The 16,186-nt window shown below is 38.0% G+C and overlaps 1 protein-coding gene across 3 annotated transcripts in view; it reads right to left on the reverse strand.

Moving 5' to 3' along the window:
- The window catches only part of MACROD2 (mono-ADP ribosylhydrolase 2), an 849,661-nt gene that overhangs the window by 579,049 nt on the left and 254,426 nt on the right, over positions 1–16,186 (reverse strand). For all 3 annotated transcript variants that reach the window (XM_054290178.1, XM_054290176.1, XM_054290175.1), the window contains exon 5: positions 6,670–6,786. In XM_054290178.1, coding sequence (XP_054146153.1) covers positions 6,670–6,786 — 117 coding nt within the window. The remainder of the gene's footprint in view (positions 1–6,669; positions 6,787–16,186) is intronic.

Here is a 16,186-nt window from a genome sequence, read left to right on the forward strand (position 1 = left end):
GGATCAGCAGTTAGTGTTCTGATTCCAGCTCCAGGCCTGTGCCAACACACTTTATAAGTTTAATCCAGGTTTGGGAGACAGGCTGCATATTTTTCAGAGACTAAACCAGCATAAATCACAAAGTGCCAACACACTATGAGGTTAATGTTGTGTTTTACTACAGTAAGCAATTTCTATCACCATTTAAAATGAGACAAGCAAAATTCAGGCAGACAAAATCTCCTGCATCAAAGATTAATTTTCAAGTACTGAGCACTGGCTTTGGCTACTGAGGGAACACATTAGAGTGGGAGCAGTAACCACTGCACTTAAAGGAGTATAAATATCTCCATTCTAACCCCTTCTCCTTGTCAGCTCACTGTACTGATGGGAATTTTGTTTATTTTTCATGCAATAGACTTTTCCATCTTTTTATTATTATTTGAGTAAGAAGGACCAAGTATATCCAAGTATGGAGGAAATGAAATATATAAGCCTTGAGGGGCACACCGCCCTTCTCCAGTGCCAACATACCTGAGCAATGACTCTACAGCACCAGTGTGCAAAGGCATATTCCAGCAAATTATTTTGCACCTAATTAGGAGACATTTGAAATAGTACCTCACACATAAATTAAGCATTAGCAAAGTGTTTACACCTTGTAACTCACTCTCTGTTCCTTCAAGGGGGTTCCCAGACAGCGCTGGATGCTCACGCCAAGCAACTGTGATAAACACTGCAGGCTGCTGTCCCCAAACCAGCACCCTGCAAACGGTCCTGTGGCTGCTTTCAGTAACACTGAAAATCAGACCTTTGCAGGAAATGCAGCTGTCCAGAATTATGGAAGTAAAGCCAGGGAGGGAAATTCATGGCATCAGGTTTCCACCGCCTGCTATTACAACATATTAACACACACACTGTATTTTTGCCAATGGTGAACCCAATTACTGAGCAAATTTCTCTAAAATTTCTTAGTGCCCACTTCTGTCCTGGAGTTCAGTATTCAGTGACCAGACTACAACAAGCAATGCCCAGAAGAGGAGGATTTAGATTTAGTAGTGAGGATCGATAGTAAAACCTTTCCTTTAGCCACAACACATACATTTGTAACCAAACAATTAGATGCGAAACGACAGCTTCCAGCAGAGCATGCCATGAGTTAACCACAGCATGACACTGCAGAGAACACTGACAAACACACGCTTGGGTCCATTCACAAATTAAATTTTAAAGAATCTATCCATTAAAAAAAATGTCTATGAGCTAGGCTCCAATCCAAGGACAAAGACTGTACACTCTTGTGATGGAGGATTCCTGCTGATTCATAACCTCTGGTAGCTACAGCACTTGTCCCTTTTATTTCCAAACTGATAACAGAGCCTGCACAGACTTGGAAGAGAAAGAGATGTTTCAACTTGTTTAGCTGAAGTAAATAAATAAACGCATTTCCCAAGATCCCCAGGAGTCCTAACTTCTCCCTTTTCATAGGTTGTACGTAAGGAGACAAGTCACACAACTTTACAATAAGCCTTCTCTAAAATCTAAGGAGGTTTTAGGACCAAAGAAGTAATCATTAATACTTCCCTTCCAACACATTGACAGTACAGACATGTGTGTGACTGTTCATGGTGAATACAGCAGGTCATTAAGATGACTGAAGCCAATTAGATCAAATTAAAACACAATAAAAGCATGACTTCACTTACTTTCAAAATGGTTGTAAAATACATAATATGATCTTATTAAAAAAACCTTTGTAACCCAGAAACCACTCAGAAGAAAAACACAAATATGTGGTAAGTGGTGTTGTTAACTACAAAAAAAACCTTTCCCAAAGGATACTGAAAAAGAAAAATATCTGTCAAGAAAAAGAGGTCTCAGACCTTTGATTAGTATTAACTTGCTTTGCTTAATTTTCAAATTGGTTTTTAATGTATCAGCAATGACAATGATTTAAAGGGATGGGAAAGAGCTGCTGCAGCTCAGGAAATCCTTGTGTTTCTCCAGCTATACCTTGCCTTCTCAGGAGGTGTCATGCAGTTTGGGCACATGGCTGGCAATAATGTGAGGCAACATTTCAAACCCTACACAACAGAAATTTAGAATAATTTGAAACAAAACGTGTATTCTTTTATAAATAAGGTAATACAAATAAGTAAACAAATTTCCCTGTGGAATTATGGAAATCTGAAAAATATCCCTGAACATTATACCCCATGCTTCCAACTGGTCAGTTTTGTAGTGCAGTAGAGTTTTAGAGTTCCATTTCTGCATAAATCAACCTTTTAATTACAGCTATACAACTGATCTCTAAGAAAATAAGGAGATTGAAAAATCAGTACCATTACAGCCTCACTTTAAAATAATACCCTAAAAATACCCATCTTTTAAAGACTGGAAATTATACCTACATAACAGGAGCACACTTTTTAATCTCTACTTTTTAATCTCCACTTCTTAATCTGATTAAACAAATTTAAAAGATGATTCCTCCTACTGTGTTTAATACTAGCACTTCTCCTAACTACTTATTTCACAGCAGGAACTGTCTCTGAGAGCACATTCACATTATTACTCCAGGCTGATCTTGGACCAGAAGACTTGCTATATATGCTATTTACTCAGGGACTGTGCTTAAAGCACTAAAAATGTCAAGCAAACAGAAAAAATTTTTCTAAATATTATAGATTTATTATGAACATAAACCATTGTATTTAGAAACTGCCTAGCAAGGTGTCTCCACCAAAAGTCCACCTTTTAGATTTACTGATGGTTTGTTCTATCCCATATTAGAGGCTGTAAGATTTTATTTTCCTAGATTTAGGAGTTTTACTATCAGACATTTTTCAGAAAAATAAAGAAATTGTTACTAGACTTGGCAACAATAGAAAAAAGTTAGTTTGGGGGTCCTTTCCTGCCTATGTCAGGGTACCACTGGTCTGTGCTGGTTTTCAATTGTTTTTAGGCCTGTTAAATACCAGGCAGAATGGGACTCTAATTTCTAATGTGTCCTGACAGGGTCTTTTTTTACAGTGAACCTCTGCAGCAGATAACAATCCACAAAGCTGTTATGGACCCCTCCTTCCAGCCATAAACACAATTTACATCCAGCCCATTTTCTGCCAGCAGAGCCAACTGAGACTATTAATCAAATGAGAAGGAAAACAAGCATTAGTAGAGCTTTAAACAGATACTGCTCATCTGTTATTTAAAGCATGTCAGTATCAGAGTACTGCTCAGTGTTTGAAGATCAGCTGTACAATATTTAGAATGAACTGTTCTTTAAAAGGAACAACAATATGAAGTACAGAAGCTAAATAATTGATGATCAGTCTGGGACAGCTTTAAAGGAAACTAAGAGCAAAAAGCACTGCCTTTTTCAGCCCTCCAGAGCACTATGGAAACTTGGGTGTCTGCATAGGTGTTGTTTGCTGAAAAACAACAATAGATGACATCAACCAAATTATGCATTCTAGCAAATAACTTGTTTGGCATTTGGGGGGGCTTTGTGTAGGCTTTTGCAGTACAGGAGGCAGATGGTGATTACACTGATTTCTGCAAAACTGTACTGAATGTTACATTAACTGGTAATTAAAAAACTCAGTTTGACTTCCTTCCTGTTTTCAAACAGAACACTTTTTGGCATGAAAAGTTCATAAAGAAACATCTCCAGGCCACAGACATGTTAATCTTGGTCTATTCACATTATTACAATAAAGAGCTGAGGAAAATTATAAATGATTCTATATATTCTCTCTCTGAACATTTGTTGTTACTTGTGTACTTCACAAACTGATTTCTGACTCAGATGCACTGAGAACAAATCACAGAAAGCCAGTCTATACACTAAATCTTTGCATTTTTCAGTCAGATATTATTTTTTCAATTTTTGCACTATGAAGAAGTTATTTGTCAGACATGTTCTTGTTTAACCTAAGTAAATATAGCAAAGTACTCAATAAAAATACAATAGACCATAAAGGAGATGGCCAGAGTGGTTTTTATTTACCAACTACTACCTTCCTAACAAAGCATACCTTCCCTTCAGTGCCAAACTTAATCCCAGCTTCCTCCAAGTCATTTATAAAACAAAGCAATATGCGGCACAATTTTTGAATGCTAAACCTTTTTTACTCTGAAGTCCTTGCTGAAGCCCAAGTCCTGCATCAGACAGCACACGCAGGCTGCTGCATCCCAGAGCAGCTTTGCTGAATTCAGCAAACTGTTCCCAAGCAAAGCATTTCAGGATCAGGAACTTGAAATGGGAAAATCCCAGGGGTAGGAAACAAAATTGTAACATTTTAGAATTCTGTTAAATAACAACAAAAACAACCCACCTAAACACAAGAATTCATCATGCTAAGAAATTCATTTTACATTTACTATAATTGTCTGTCCAACTACAGTCACAAGAAGAACAGACAATAGAATAAATAATTCACAACTCAAAAAAGTGTTAACTGATTATTGCAGTTGCTCCCCTATCCACAAACAGATCAATAAAAAGCAAACTGCTTGTGAAAGTTGGAAGTTAGCAGTCAACCATAACCTCCAGCAAATTGCTGGCACACAACCTTGCCTCACAGCAGATCTGGATGGGAGACTCTGGACCTCCTTTCACAGCACTGCTTTCCTCAGGAAAGGCAAATGCACAATAGTTCCCACAGTTAAACTGTCATACCATTAAGACAAAGTGACAGAGAGTGACAAAAGATATCCAGTGGCTTTATAGCTCTCGAAAATATGAAACCAGTCTCGACTGCTTGATCACTTTCAGATGAATGGTTTAAAAGGTACAATAATTTAATGAGCCCACAAACTAAAGCTTATAAAGGCAAAAGTAAAAGAAAACAACAGGTGGTGAAAACACAAATATATTTTCAGGAAAAAAATTTAAAAATCAAGAGTTTTAAATTCTCAGCCTCTGCACGAAAATTGTATGTTTCCCTCCCTGTGCCTGTTGGTGTTAAAGGTATCCTTTCTCCTTCTTTGCCTGATGCATGATCAAATACAAATAGACACGGCTTTGCTGCAATTTCAATTTCTCAGGATACTGATTAAGAAGAATATTGGTTCTTCCCCATGCCTGGTTAAAGGTTTTATTTTCAACTTCAAGTGATAATAGGTTTTCTAATTGTTTTGTTTATAGTTCCTACACAAAGAACAAAGATTTTCCTATAGCCTTCAAATAGGATCTCATTTTTCAAACCTAACTTAAGCAGCCTCTTGAACTGCTGCAAGATTTAAAGGGAGGTCACACCTCAGAGATGACCCTTCCTCTTTCTAACACACATATCAGTTGCCTTGATACTTGGTATTTCATTTCTATCACTAAAATACATGGGAGGAATAATGCACCTACTGATGAGCAGCTTTTCTGTCCATCCAGAGTTACTTTTTGGTTAAAGGGGAAGAATTAAACATTACCACCCCTAGAAGAGTAAATTATGATGTGTCATCCAACAATCCCTTTTATGGGAACCTGGTCATGATCTGAGCCATATACAAACTGAAGCTAACTACCACATTGAATTTTCCTCAACAATTTCCCTGACCTCTAGCCAAATTAGCCTTTCATAAATGGCCATTACCATGTGGTAAAACCACATATAAAATACAGCAAAGTTTTCCCACACATAGAAATTACCACTGTTGAGGAAATAACTGGAAACTCTCATCATTGTCATCACAGAAAGAGCAAAAAAATTACTGGGAAAACAACTTTCCTATTTACCCAAGACATTATGGACTACAGGAGCCTAGACAGATACCTGCTACTGCAGCCAGTGTTTGATTTTACATGACAGTTAAGAGAGATCTGAATATTTTTGAATGAGCCATGTTCCTGCTGCAACCCACATATCTCAAAAACAACAACAAAAAAAAGAGAGTCGAATTCTAGTTATATGAACTTTGCAATGCTTTTTGGTATTTGTATCTTCATGTTTCAATATAGCATTCTGTAATATCCTAATTTGCAAAGATTTCCTACTTTTTATTCTCACATAATGGACTGGTCAACCAATGTGCTGTGAAAGTGTTAGTCTTTTGCAAGACAAGCTCAACATCTACAAAACACAGTCAACTAACCATCTTCCTACTTGAAATAGGAGGAAAACTTTTGACAATTCCACTTTCCACAAAGTGCACAAACATTCCAGCACTGAGCTGCACTCTGTCGAAAGCTAAAGTGTGACAGATGCCTTCACAGTAATTGCCAATCAGACACTACACAGCAGCTGAAAACACAATACATCACTTTGATCTCCTGGGCCCTCAAAGTATTCACAATCAAGGAATCAGCATGAAGAACATCAAATATGCAACATTTCAAAAAACTGTCTCTGCGGAACTTAAATATGATAATGTATATTTTGTTCATATTTCATAAAGCATTTCCAATCCTTTATTATGCATATGAAAGGATAGGTTCTAGCTTGCAAAAAATAAACATGAAAGCTGCTTTATATTTTAGAGACATGTAAGTTTTCGTCGCATAACATAGGTGAAATAATCATTTAGAAAAGCCTGAATTGCTTTGAGGGGAAGGCATTATTACAGAACATGCTTAATTAAGTCCCACTGCTAATTGTGTAAAATGAATATCCCGTTGAATTAGACTGCAGGGAAATGAACCGTGCACACCAGCAGCACGTGCTGGAGACAAAAAGAAAGAAAGGCTTGACTTACATTTGGCAGGTAGGTCGTATCCACAGGTAATTTTGGCCTGTCCAGTCTCACAGCCACTCAGGTTGCGACACTCAGCAACCAGGCAGGGCCCAGCAGCTCGGTGAATGCAGCCATCCACTGCAAAACAAGCCCAGAACCCAGAATTTATTAAAAGCCACTACTGCCCATTTTTACACCCACAGCCCAGACCAACTGATCTGTAAGTTGATATCTAAATATATACAATTTTTTCTTTTGATAGAATTAGTCAGTGAGTTTTGCAAAACCATAATGTTTAGCCAACTTCTGCTAATTAAAAAGCAAACATCCAGAAAATGTGAAGTAGAAGTTTCAGTATTAGAAAAGGATCTTACTGAAGGCTCTAAGAAATTCTCATGACAAATTATGAAAAGAATTTGATCCCCATCTAAATGCCAAACTCTTTTACAAAATACCTCTGATACTTCTACAACTGTGCAGGTCATTTAATGTCACCATGCTACTAATGCCTTATATAAAAATTCCAAGAAATAATGCTTATTGTTTTGAAATATAAGAAATTCTACTACTTCTGAGCTTTTTAAATTTCCCCATTTTTTTAAATTTTGCAGTCTTCACACAACATTTTGGAGTTAATTAAAAAATAATTACTTAAGGTTGCAATTGCAGCTAAGTATGCAAGAAAATTTGTAGAGTGCATAGATCTTACTACCCTCAGGAGCCAGCAAAATAATAAAACAAGGCTGCTGGCACAGCAATTCTGCCCTCTCAACATGCAATCCAAGAAATCATTTACTGTAATTATAGCAAAAAATTTGAAAAAAAGGATAGAAAATAATAGAGGAAGCAGTCTATGCATGAACATATTCACTAGAGTAAAGCCCTAATTCAGCAGCAGCAGCTATGGAGTTCAACTAGAAGAAATAATCTTCACATAAACTACAACATCAACTCAAAAAGTAAAATAAACAAGTATAAAGGCTAAACAAACACAGAGCTAAGAAAGGAAGAGTCTGTATGAACATAGTCTAAGATTTATTTCAGATTTTATTTCAGATTTAACTAGTTCAGACTTAGAGATGTGCCCTGCAGCATGTCTCAAGCAGTGAAACCAGAACAGGCTTGGAAAGCCACGGCAGGGATGGGTTTTTAAGAGATGCACATCACCTGGTCACAGCAGGAGCTGTGTAGCTTCCTACAGGCTCCCATTTGGGCAACCCATGGCACTCAGTGTTCCCACCATCCATGCAGAGCCCACTGAGGAAACTCCCTGCCCCTGAGATGAAACACTGTCCATCCTCTCCACCTTCAGGCCATAACTGGTTTTATGAGGTGTGGAGTATTTCCTGCAGGCAGCCCCAGCTGGGGAGGCAGATACCATCTTCAAATGGATGAAACTCTTCTGCTAAGTGTTAAAATCCTGATTGTCCTTTCTGAGGAGTTCTATACCAGAGTTCATGTTCAGGTGATGCAGTAAAATTGGATAAGCAGTTCCTTGCAATACTCCATGCCCACCCTGGTCACTCGTTTTCAAAATGGTTTTTTGTAGTACTTTATATTAGCAAAATATACCTACAGAATCATGTGATACTGCACTTTCAATGAAGTTTCCTAAAATTGTTTATTGAAAAGATGATGGACGCCAAGCCACCAGCTGCAAGCACATTGCACATTCTCTGTCCCAAGGCACCAAAGCTGCTGCTTCTACCTCAGCTGAACTTCTGTTTTTAACTTATCCAAAATCTCTGCTCAACAGACTCCAAGATGCTACTGCAAGAATAATGTTTTGTAAAGGGAAGAAAGAATGCTTCAAATCTATCCTGTACTCATAACATCCAATTTAATTGTTTTAACCTAATTACTAAATGCTTTTCCAAACCAAGCAGGATAAGTAAAGTATGTGTTGAAATGTCAAAATAATTTTATAAGCAGCACCACCACAACCTCTACCAACTTTAGCACTTCCTGAGACACCAACATAAAAACAGTACAGATGCTTAGGACTAGCACTTTTTCCATGATCCTTTACAGAGGAAGAAGTCCTTAGGAATACTGGACAAGGTTGGACTCAAGTCCATGCAAGGATCTGCCTGGTGGCTGACCAATCATTCCCACCCCTGAGGTCCTTCCTGTCCCCACCAGTTCAGCACATCCCTTTGAGCAGTGTCTATGCAAGGCTCAGCTGCTCTGCTCTCTCCACTGCACAAACCAAGCTCTTCTTCCTCAAACTCCACTCACTTGAGCCTAAGTCCAGCTCAGAGCACAGCCAAACAGCAGGAAGGAAGGAAAGGAAAGGATGGTTTCCTTCCTGCAGAAGGAAACCATCACCTCTGACAGGGAACTGGAAGCACAGGTTTGCCACTTCAAACCTGTGGTGGATTAAAATACCCAAAATCAGCATTGCATGTCTCAGAGCAGCTGTGATCACACAGGGGGTCCCAGCTCCCCATCTATAACCCCTCTCATGTTGGAAGGGTGCTCTTAATGCAAATATAGCTATGATAAAGGTGATCTATCAGTAGTTTCCTGATTCCATACATCTGTGTCCAACCTTTATAAGCAAAGAAGCTCCAGAAGGATGAAAGAATAATGAAAAAAAATTGAATTCTTAACAGAGAAAAATCAATTCTATCACAACCAATCCTGACATATGACAAGGAAAATGGAAGACATCTGCCAGAATGGAACAAGTAGACATGCCTACTTCCCTTATAAAGGTGGTACAAGAGAAAATGATTGAATACTCCAGACAGGCTTAGATGGAAAAGCAGAAATTAGCATTTGATATACTTCAGTGACTGATGACAGGGAAGAATGAAAGGGGGGGGGGGGTGGGAAGGGGGAGAACAGCACCAACAAAATCAAAACCCAAAAGCCAAACACAAAACCACCCAAAGCTTTCCAAATATCCTCTTTTTCCTATCATACTTCATTAAATACATTAATAGAGATGACCTCTGGTCTATGCAGCATTTTTTATTTCATAACTCAATAACTCGTGCCAGAAATATTCTGTTTCAAACAATAAATTCACTTCAGAATTATTTTGAAATATATTGTCAAATATGAGCACTCTGAATAACACAAAGTAAGGTAATTGCAAAGGTAGAGTAGATTGACAAATCTAAATATGATTCTTCACCCTCTGCTACAATATGTCTTAGACATATTAATTAAGAAAAAAGAAACATGGAAGAGGCATGTACAAAATATTGACATGAGATATTCTGTTTTCTGGAGGTGTGTAGCAACTTATAACATCAGTGTATAGAGAAACAAGCACTATTAACAGGGAAACTTAGTGGAAATTACAGATAATAACACCAACCTCAGACAGGAAAAATTATGGTCAAAGGCATTTTATTATTCTGTAGTAATGATGAAGAAATTTACACTATAATAATGGCATGCTGCCAAATTAATAGGAAAGTGAAAAAGCCTTGATATATTGGTTTCAGATATTTAATCTGTATTTTCAATTTTCAGTTTGCTATATAGATGCTCATCTGCATTATTCCAAACAGATCTGGAAAACATTAGACCATATCCCCCTGTTCACTGTACAACTGGCTGAAAATCCAGTCAAAATCTGATTTGGCATCACATGACAGTGACAAGGAATTGTGCTTTATCACTGCTTTCTACAACCAATAAAAAATGTGATTTCACTTGAAAGCCCTCACTCTGCCTCACAGTGTGCCTTTTTTCTAGAGGCTGCCTTCTTGTTCAGGTTTATGGAAATCACACAGATATGCTTTGGGTCATTTTCATACACAAGTGACCTGCCATTTAAGGTCTATGGGAAAGATGTGGGAAAAATCCCACAAACAAAACTGTCACTCATAACTGAAAGAAATCCAATCTCTGATCTGCATGCAGATCAACTGACAACACTTGAAGGTACTAAAGAGAGGGCTTCTAACCTTCCCCCTTGGTACTCTGCTTCTTGAAATGAGTTTCAGGCTTATAAACTAAGCTACTTCAAAGGATTTTTGAGAGCACTGAGTCCTGCCTAGGGCCACCAGTGAAGCAGCAAATACCCACGGGATGGTGGAGAACACCCTCTTCCCTTCTGCCTCCCATCCCAACCAACTGGAACCCCACAACCTGAGGTCCCATAAACTCTCTGAAACAGCACACAACACTTTGGCTTTTGAATGACTGCAAAGACTGAATGCAGGTCGACCCGTCTTTTGAAAAGTGATCCTTTTACCCAGAGCCTTCATGTGTGGAGAGCCCAGAAAAAGTGAGTTTATGTATTTATTGTTTCACCATGCTTGGGTGGACAAGCACATGGAAGGGGCATCTCAATTTTGTAGACCGACAAACATGAACAATATCTTGAGGGCTGAAAAACAACTGAAGAAACCTCAGATTAATTTCATTCTCTATAGTTCAAGTTGTTCATGCTTGTGTAAAGCTATTAAAAGTAGTACTCTAATTTTAATTTTTTTCATGAAAAATAATAGCTATTTCATTGCATGCTTCCATAAGTTTCAGGAGCCACTAGGGACAGCGCTTTGTTCTCCCAACAATTCACCAGAAGCCATTAATGAAGAAAAACCATTTCCAAACCTACTGCAGTCAATGGCATTGGTTGCACACAGAAGTCAGCTGAAAATAATTGCTTAAAATACATGAACAAAGTCAGTATCAAAATTAAAATCCTATGCAAAAGGGCAGCATATTAATAACATCATGTTAAACAAAAATACGTAATCTTCAACACCATTTTCTCCCTATACTCTGAAGGACACTAACAGGTGAAATCCTTTCTTAATTAATTTATTGTAAAACAATTGCATTTGTGTTCCAGAATTAAAGGGTTAAAGTTATATAGTAAAAATACTAGCTAATTTAGTGCTATACAATACAGAACAAATCTATTTCTTAGAGAAAATTTCTTCAAATTGCAAATGAAGCAAAAGCACAGGAAACACAGAATTAAGGGTATCATGGGATGCTGCTAAAAAAAAAAAAATAACCTCAGCAAAACTAGCCTTGCAGTGCAGATGGTAATAAAAAGGGTAAGGTAATCTAACACCACAGCAAAAAATACAAACTCCTCCAGGAATAATAAGGCCCAAATTTCTTTTGTGACCTTGTGTGCAAGGCTGAATAAAGTGAAGCTATGATGTAAACAACATATGCAGAATTATTGTGTTACATTTCAAGAATCCATATTTTCCGTAGTAATTCTTGTTCTCTGGTGCTTTTCCAGATTTTTCATTTTGTGTTTTCAGTAGCAAATTCATGAGGTTTGCTTATTTAAGAAAGTCACCTGTGCTTGATATATTTCTGAAGTGGTACTGCTCTGCCACATGGCAAATGTCATAAAAGTGTATAAAACCAGGATAATGTCATTGCTTTAGATGCACTGCTGGGGACAAAAGAGGAAACTGCTTTGTGCGCTGTAGGTTCTCTGCTACACACACCCTCCTTCTTGTGGACCTTCCAAAAATGCCCATTGCAAGGGTGTGTGTGGCAACCAGAAGGAAAACAACAACCAACAAAAAGACAAAAAGCACCACTCGCCAAAAAATCACCACTGAAACCCCACATAACAAACAAAGAACCAACTCACAATGAAACTCAGCCTCATTCTGCTAAACTATTGAAGTACCTCTGCAAAGTTCACTGGAGTCAACTGCTGCCAAAGTTGCAACTGTACCTCTGAGACCAATGTCAAGAGGAGATAAATCCTGCCCGCAAGAGACAACAGGTGATGCTCTAACGAACAAGGGTGGGGATCTTAAAAAGATTATAACACAGATGCCAGTCAACTGCTAGGAACAGCAGTTTTTATTACTGAGATGGCCTCTGTCATTGGGAAGTTTAATGAACTGGAGATTTTTAATCAATGAACTGGTTTACAGGCCTTCAACGTAATTAATTTTAAAAGCTTAGCAATTACACAGTATTTTCTGGCCAAAATATCAACGTTCAAAAGAATGATCTTAACCTTCATCCTTAAAATTCTCCATCTTAAACACAAAAAGCACAGATGAACCACTTATTCTGAGATGGCTAATTCCCTAAATTGGGTTCACATTTCATCACAGTCTACATTCACGTTCCTTAAATATTCTTACTTTCAAAACCCTTAGTGTTTACACCCTATTTAAGATCAAAATGAGACCTACAACTCTTGATGTTTAAAGTACTGATTACCTCATGTGTCAATCCAAGTTCTCTGTACAGTGCCTTCTTTTCTTAAGAATCAACATTCTGAGGCTGCACAAGGGGTCTTTCAGGCAGATAAACTTACAACTGGGGATCCTCCCACCTCCAACCAACCACGCTGCAGAGCAAGTTTAATGAAATATAATAATAAAATATAAATGTCGTGGTTTGACCGGAAATGGGACATCTGGGATATACAATAATAAACCATTATTCCAGCAGATACTGCAAGGAACAAAACGACTCGTAAAAATGCCAGGTGTAAACCTCATTGTAAAGTCAGACATGGGAAGCTTGTATTTTGAGTATTGTTTAGCTAAAATCCTATAAATTTAGCATTACAAACCACCAGTAATTGCCTGCCATGGTGAAAAGCACTGGGAATTAAATTTTAAAACCTAGTGGTTGTTTTAAGAGAAGGTTGACCTTATCTGGATGCAGTTCACAGTCAAGCATAACAAAAGCAGCTGAAACATCCAACATAATCAATGTCCTTGCCATAAACTGGCAAAAAGCCCATATGGATAAAGAAATCAACAACAATTCAAAATAAAATTCACTTGCCCACAAATCTGAAAATTTAGGTGCCCTACATTTATTGCACACAGCAAATTATTCCTACTTTGACAAAACACAAACCAACAGGAAGCTCACAAATTTTGGCAGATTTTTTATTTTAGTTAAATATCTCAGGATACCAGAAACTCGTATTAAAAATAAACTAAAAGCCAAGTCAAAGTTGTCCTGTCATGCTGGCAATGATGATTGGCAAATTCCTTCCATAAACAACTAAACAAAGAAGAAAGTGTTCGTTTTATCTCACACTTATGACATCATCTTTCTTAGCCTTCGAGTGCTCTGCTCCCATTTTGTAGATGAGAGCTGTAATGTCAATAGGATTCACACTTTTGTCAGCCCACTCAAGCAGCATAAGGGCTCAGAGAAACACGGGGCTGATAAACCTGTCTGAATGTCACACTTTTGGCAAGAAAAAACAGTAGGAAAGGCTCCAATAGTGCTTTTCCAGTTTTTACCAGTCCAAACTGCTGACATTAAGGCATGTGTGAAGGAGCCATTCACTTCCTTTTAATTGTGTTAGTGTTGAGACACCTGACATGCCACACTCTTTTCCAGATGGAAAGGAGACAGCTAAGCCCTACATACAGTAAGCACAAAAATTGCTTGTTTGTTGTTTACTGAGGAAAGAACTGATAAATCTGGAGAAATTCAGGTTACTCTGTGCTATTAAACCAAGCTCAGCTCACACTCCTCCCAACTTGCTGCCCCAGCTTCCCAAAACAGCTATTAAGAAGGTGCAAGTTGTTTTAGGTGGTATCACCCTGAAGAAATGGGTCTGACCACTCCGAAATCCTTTCCTCAGCCTCCTGGGCAGCCACAGTACTTTGTTTCCAGCTGGATATTGCACAGATTGAAAAGACAACAAAGGTTCATCTACATTTCATTGCTAAGACGCCTACTTTGCCCTGGATTTTTATTTTTACTCATGTTACTGTGCTATTATTACATGACTGTAATTTTTTAGTAAATATCCATATTATTGCCTTCAAAATGTCTCTGAACCCCTCTTTGCCATGATGGCTATTGAAGACATTGGGCTACTACTGTCATACCATACTGTCACTCTGTCTGGTGCACTCAACTATGGATTCTCTTTTTCCTCCTGCACGGTTCAGACACATTAGGTTTAACTCAGAGAAAGGCTAAAGGAACAAGAATCTGATAATAAGATAATAACATGTCTTAAAGGGCAATGAAAATCAGATTTTATTTTAAAAAAGCTATTTACTGATGCTATGACGTTGCAATAAAGAACACAGAAATGGACCAACTGGTATGATTTGCTGTCCATCTGTCTCAGTAACCTATGCCACTTGATGGCCAAAGAAAATGCCTAAAAGAAGAGTGCAAGATCAGAGAAAGAAATTGCCAGGGCATCCACAGCACTGGAAAATCACAAACATGAGAAATGTCTTTTCTGTATGACTATGGCCTTGCTTTTTATCTCATGGTTTTGGCAATTTTTGGTTTGGTGGTTTTGGGCTGGGGGTTTCTTATGAGTGTTTTCTAAGTGTCTTAGACTCGAATACATTTTTGAAATTCCATCTTCCAATTTCATGTAGTCTTCTCCTAATGCAGACAAGCAAATTAATACCACAGATTATTCAGAGAAAAGGCATGTTGCTAACGTAAAAAACAGAATAATAGAAAAACTTCCTATAATCCTAAAGGAAATTTTTTGTTTAGGGGCTTTTTTCCCCTCATTTACAACACATACAGACAAGTGCTTCTTCTCTGTTGACTGATGTCTATTTTCCTTTGGATTTTTTGTAATTCATCTTTTTCTTCTCTGTACATTTCAGCATTTTTGAGCTCAGCATGAGAAGACAGGAGACTGCAATGGTGTGCTACATTACTTATAAATGTTTCAAAAATTCTAAGTGCACGGGCCAGTCAAAGCAGATGAATTGTATTAAGCCAGAATAGATATTTGCATATTTGGAGTACAGTTATTAAGCAGTCATCGTGCAGTGATTATACAAATTTATTCACTAAAATCAGCCAGCAGTTGACAGGCACAGGTCAAGGATTTAGACGGAGCAGGCTATCAAGTAATAATTATAAAATGACTGTGTAAAAGGAAGCTTTATAACAGTGATGCATCCTCACAGCCCAAAAGGCTTTTGGCATGTCATTCCTGAGAATTTTAAAGGTAGAGTGAAAATTAAAAAAAAAATAAAGTGTAATGTTAACCACTCTTTCCCCACAAAAATGCAAGGGGAGGTGATATAAGCCCTTCTCAACAGAGAACATGGAAGGAGGCCATTCTCACACAGGTCTTTGTGGATTTGAAGCCTGAGGGCTTCCATAAGGAAATATGACTTCTAATTAAATATAACTAATCCAGACATGGGAGAAGGTGATTTTTCTGTTTAGCCACAGGGTGCACCAAGCACAAGAGCACTATACATCACTGCTGGAATGAAAGAATACATTAAAGTTTCTCAGAAAGCCTGGGAGAGGACACTGAGCCAGAGCCAGACAAAGGAGGTGCACGGTGCAAGGGGAATAGCTCCACTTCTGAAAAATCTTTCAAAAGAAAGGTGGGCAGATCTGCCAAGAAAAAGCTTTCATGATTTACAGCTTCAAATATTACATCCTCAAAAATTTTTGTAAGCAATTTTATTGTTAGTTTTTAAGAGCCATCTCTTCCCTTCCCCTCTAACCCACACAGGCTTAGTCTGACCATGCAGCAGCACATCATCTTCCTGGAGGTTTCCATGATGCACCAACTGTGGGAGAGAGGGTGCAGAAAGTACCAGAGGAAAGGTCAGTT

This window comes from Melozone crissalis, unplaced genomic scaffold, assembly GCF_028551555.1.
Source record: "Melozone crissalis strain CALT ecotype California unplaced genomic scaffold, PUWL_Pcris_2 ptg000081l_1, whole genome shotgun sequence".
Lineage (NCBI taxonomy): Eukaryota > Metazoa > Chordata > Aves > Passeriformes > Passerellidae > Melozone > Melozone crissalis.